General features: G+C 46.7%; 1 protein-coding gene across 1 annotated transcript; it reads left to right on the forward strand.

Moving 5' to 3' along the window:
- Positions 1 to 246: 246 nt before the first annotated feature.
- On the forward strand, positions 247 to 4,978 carry Fam170a (family with sequence similarity 170, member A). Its single transcript, NM_001126293.2, is given in 4 exon segments — positions 247 to 538; positions 2,304 to 2,450; positions 3,229 to 3,990; positions 4,850 to 4,978. Coding segments are annotated over 4 exon segments (1,074 nt in total). The 5' UTR covers positions 247 to 468; the 3' UTR covers positions 4,945 to 4,978.
- Positions 4,979 to 5,569: the final 591 nt, after the last annotated feature.

Genomic DNA, 5,569 nt, shown 5'->3' on the forward strand with positions numbered 1-5,569 from the left:
CTTAAGGGCAGAAATGAAAGGGTGAAATAAAAGGAGAAAAGAAAAAAAATGAAATAGAAACATGTTAACATCTAAAAATATTCTGCTACAATTGAGAGACAAGAATTGAATTCCTTAGGGAGGTTCCATTGGGGGAAAGGAATTGTTCTTGCAAACAGGGTTTCTGAAGCTGCAGAGGCTGTGTCAGACTGAGGTCCATAGAATGCTCTGATGTCATCATTGAGAATCCTCCAGTAGGCCCGGTGACCTTTGACCCTTAACAGCCATGCAGCGTGGTGAACACTGGGCAGGGCTGCTGTTTGATTAAATAATCTGAGTTCTTCAGCCAGTTAAGAGACTTAATTACTTTTAATTTGTGTTGAATTATCGCAACGGATTTCCTGAAGGCCTAAAAGGGTCAGCCAACCTGTAGGGAAAAGGTGACTTTGGACTCTAAGTATCTTCTAAGGGACTATTCTAGCTAATACCATGAAACGGCGACAAAAGAGGAAACATCTGGAAATTGAAGAGTCAAAGGAAGCTGGTGAGAATTCAGGAGGTATATGGTGGGCATCGTGGCTTGGGGCACGAGGGATGCTGGCAAGATTGAGCTTCCGCTAGGGAGGGGTGACTGGGGGAGGATTCAGATGAAGCCGAGAGTCAGAGAGCGTCTATCAGCTGATGCTGCCAGATCTATGTCGGTGGTTTCGGTGGTGTGAGAGTGCAGAGGGTCCCGATGCAGAAGGATCGTCAGTTGTGTTGTTTTTATGAACTTCCTTTCTGGCTCCTGGCATTTCCCGGGCACTGGCGTCTGGGTCATTTGGAACTAGGGACTTGCTGAGGTCCCAGTTACATGATTCAGAGATGCGGATTTTCTGAGATTCCTTTCTCTGTGCCTCTTATTCGTTTCGTTTTTCCTCTAGGAATAATGGGTTGGAGCTGTGGTGGGGATTGATAAAAAGGAGAGTTTCACTGAGCCTTTTAGAAAAGAGTAAAAAGTAGCCCGATGAGTTAAAGGGCCTTGTTGAGGAATATTTGAGAAATAAAATGTTTATTCAAAAAGATTAAGAGTTTGTCAGGGGTTATATTGAAACCTTGAGAATTTTATTTCTTGAGTAGACTTTATAAATGGTCCATTAGTGTTTGTGGATGTGCAGGTTTAAACTTTCCAGAGGAAATGGAAAGGAAGGGAAGGACCTCATAAGACACCAGGCTGGGTGAAACTCACTCTAGAGAAAGCAGACACCACTGAGAGTTGCTGGTTTTTATCCTAGGATGCATGATAACTGTAATTACCATGTGTAAAAATGAACAAACAAACAAGCAAACAAAACAAAAACCAGGTGGGGTGGAGAAATGGCCCCAGGCCAGGGATTTAGAGGACTGACTTACTGAATTTGTCAGGGGACCTGGCTTCCATTCCCAGAACCGGCATGGTGGCTCACAACCATGGTTTCAGGGAATCAAATGCCCTTTTTTAACCACCTTAGGTACCAGGAGTTTACATGGTGGACATATATAAATTCAGGCAGAGCACTCATACACATAAAATAAAAATGAACAAATAAACAAGCTTTAAAAAGAACCAGCCTGCTATGAAAGGGTAGTCGTATGTGGGAAGTGGAGCAGAATGGAACTCTACGGTAATTCTAATGCTTGGATGGAGGCTTTTGCCCAAAGTTGAGCTCAACAACCTCCATGAGCCCTAGGGCCTGAAGACCATGGGCTGAGTCCATGAACAGAGTCTCAAAGTGCTGTCAAATTCTCATTGTCATCTACCGGAAAGTGAAGGGAATGGGTTCAACCCTCCCATTTACTGTTATATTTTAGAATGTTTTGGTCTAGGTATTCATACAATAGTAAATGTAAAGCTCAGAGAGTGTCACTAACTGTGAAGAATGTAAGTACAGTTTCTGCATCTTTACCTAGACCTGGCGAACACTCAGGGTGTGATAATATATACAAAGCTCTCATAAGGGCCTGCTGTGAGAGAGCCACACATGTCCCACATGTGCCCTGATGGAGAAAGATGTCCCATACCTCTGTACTCTGAGAACACATGGCTATACCAACACACTATCCCTTTACACATGCACACATGGCCCATGCATGTGATGTTTTTCTCTAACATGTACATGCATGTGTGTGTGTGTGTTTCCTAAATACACTATAAGGACTAGAGTATTCATTAGGGTCAGATTCTAAGCCATATGTATTCATTGTAACAATTTTGTGTCAGACACCAGTAAGTATTTGTTGGATAAGTAAGTGATGTACAGACATGACCAAACACCGTGTCTTTGTGCCTTTTATATCTTTCTCAGGAATTTCAAAGTCACAAGAGGATACCTCTCAGCCTGAATCCACTGGAGCCGCCAAAGCCCAGAGCCCAGGGGTAGGGGAGGTCTCCTCTGCCTCCGAATACTTCTCCTGTGTTTCTTCTCCACACAAGTTCATCCATCGTAGTAAGGGTGCGAGGCTCCTTGGGTGTGACACGCTTTGGGTATGGGGCTTCTTGGGTGAAACTCTTGGGGTGTGGGGCTCAGGATGCAGTGCAGAAGGCATACAGACTCAAGGATAAGGCTGAGAGGAAGCTTAGGGAAATTGGGATTGGTCAGGGTTCTGAAGAGGAGCACAGAGGAAATCCAGAGCTACCAAGGGAGTTGGAGTTTGGTTTGGGAGATCCTGATCCATGACATCACCATGGTGAGAAGTCACGAAACAGTGGATCGAAGGGCCTGGGCTTGGGGCAGCAGAAGCACCTTTAGAAGAGTTGTGTGGCTTCCGTCTTTGGATTTGTGTTCCAAGTCTGCATAGTTGTTCAGCAAAGACATCAGTTTAGTGAACATAGGCGTAGCTCTCCCAGCACAGACTCATAGACTTGACTCTACACAGAGGAATATTCTCAGTGCATGCACATTATGAAAATGCATGACCCTTGATGGTATTTTCAGACACCATAGCCCCTGCTCTGTGAAAACCACACCAATGAGTTCCCAGGATCCCACTTCATTCAGTCGTCATTCCTCACTGTCATACTCCCCGCTCCTTAGTACACACTGTCTGCTGATATCCTTATACATAAAAATCCCGCAGCATATATTGCATCATATAAGGCAAATACAAAACTCATCATTCAATCATCTCACCTCGAGGTATCTTTTCCTGTGTCACACTAATGTCACTCATGGTCCCTCACCTTTCTCTCTGCAGATGCTCTGCTCTTATATTTCTAATTTCAATTCCCAGGAACCCGGAAATTGCTACAAGACAGTTCCAAGCCTAGATCACCACTAGATCAGGTCCCGGAAGGAGAGGCCACTATTGCCCCCTCACAGCAGGCCTCCTCATCCTGCCCATCTTATAAGACTTGTGTATCCTCTCTGTGTACAAACAAAGAGGAGAGGGGGATGAAAATATACTACATGCAGGTGCAAATGAAAAAAGGTGTGGCCGTCTCCTGGGACACAAAGGAGACCTCAGAGTCCCTAGAAAAGCAGCCGCGGATGGAAGAAGCCACCCTTCCGGAGGGTGTGTGGGTAGGTACTCCTCCCTCTGACGTGTCCACCAGAAACCTCCTGTCGGACAGTGAACCCATTGGGGAAGAGAAAGAACATGAGGAGAAACCAGAGTCAGACAGTCCACCAGGGTCCCCCATGGTTGAAGAGAGACCCAGGGCCAAGACACCTGACTGGCTGGTGACCATGGAGAACGGCTTCAGGTGCATGGCCTGCTGCAGGGTCTTCCCCACCATGGAGAGCCTCCAAGAGCACGTGCAGTACGGGATCCGGGAAGGCTTCAGCTGCCACGTCTTCCATCTTACCATGGCCCAGCTGGTTGGCCATGTGGAGTCAGAGAGCGCCCAGGAGGAGGAAGAGGAGCACCAAGAGGCCAAAGAGAAGCCCACGGAAAAGAAGGCTGAGGAGCAGCAGCCCGCAGAGGAAGATGTTGGTGTGAAGAAACCCTGGAGCCAATGCCCAGGCTGTGTGTTTGATTCTCCAAAGGACAGAAGTGAGCATGGGCTGGGTTTGCTGAGCAATCTGTCCCTCCAGTGTAGATTTGCACCTCCAGCAGGAAGACATGGGTTTGTCAGCTATGGGAGTGATGGCGGGGGATTAACTGGGCCCTCTGCTTCTTGTTCAGGAATCTTCCCCGGCTGTAAGTTGGGATTTGTCCCGAGCTTCCCAGCTCCCACAGGAAGTTCGGATCATTTGTGAGGGCCAACAGAGCACTTTCCATCATTAAGAAGTGTCCTTATTTGGTTTTCACACAGCAACTGAGATTCCTGGGTCAGAAGAACCTACAAGACAGGGTGGCCTTCTCTGGGGAGCCGTGAGACCACAGGAATAGTGTTGATAGACTAGGAGCATACAGAACCGAGAGCAGGGCTGTGCTGAGCTGTTTGGAGGTGCACGCAGTTCCAGGGAAATTGACCTGTATTTACATGAGAAACTGCAGAGCTTTGGCTAGGATGTTTCTCTTCTCCTACGCGATTGTCCTCTACATTAAGAGGAAATGCTGTTGTCCCTCTAAGCAGATCGCTCAGCACAACTTCAGGGACAAGCGATGGCCCAGAGAGAGGTGGTGTACCCAGCAGAATGAGAGGTTTGGCTCTGAAAGTGTGCAGTCTGAGTTGAGAGCTTAGTGGCCCATGGCCGTAGTGCTGGTAGGGAAGATGGAACTGAAGAGAGGAGAAAGGGAGACACCTGGGCATGTTCTAGAACTTTTATTTTGCTGCAGAGGATCTGGACACACACTCACTGTGGTGAGTGCATAACTGCAGAGTTAAGTAACAGTAAAAGGTAATTAACAAGCAGCAGCCATGTCTTTTCTCAACTCTCCCTGTTCTACCACATTTTCCCAATCCCAGGAAGAAGAAAGGATCATCGAGACAACAGTGGCAGCAGACAGAATGCTAGTAGTGTAAAGGAAGACGAAAAGAACAACGCTCCGTCGAACACATAAACATCCGATGCAATAAAGCTTCTTTTCCAAACTGTGCCTGGCTGCTTCCTTAGCAAACACTCTAGCTGCCCACCTCCCCATTCTCTAGGTGTTGGCCAAGGGGGTTGCAAGTTGGCATTAATATATGTTTGCTCTAGACTGTGGGGCCTGCAGACTGAGGCTACAGCTGTGTACTTCTGAAATCTCCCACTTAGCACCTTGTCTCATCTGTTTGAGTTAAAATGTGTTTTCCCTTATTTTTATTCTTTATACATTCATATACTTCTGACCCCAACACCTTTCAGCCCACCACTCACTGCTACCACTCACTGGAACAACAAAGAGACAGGAGGCACCAGAGACTGATTTTGATGCCAGTTGTGAGACCGTCCACAGTCTTTGAAAGTCAAGGGGCAACAACATGTCTCTGAATCTGAATAGAGCAAGAAAGGGGCCTAGAGGACAGGCAGGGTTAGAAAGAAACCGTGTGAAGCCCAGCGTTTGTTAGTTCAAACACAATAATGTCTCACTCCAAAGTCTTATGAATTGCTTAAGGCCTGCTCAAAACAGGAAGGAAGGAATTTATGCCTGGGCATGGGAGGAGTTAGATAAGGGTTGAAGAATGGGGGTGAAAATTATGTAAGTA

Source organism: Rattus norvegicus, chromosome 18 (genome assembly GCF_021556685.1).
Source record: "Rattus norvegicus strain SHRSP/BbbUtx chromosome 18, alternate assembly SHRSP_T2T, whole genome shotgun sequence".
NCBI lineage: Eukaryota > Metazoa > Chordata > Mammalia > Rodentia > Muridae > Rattus > Rattus norvegicus.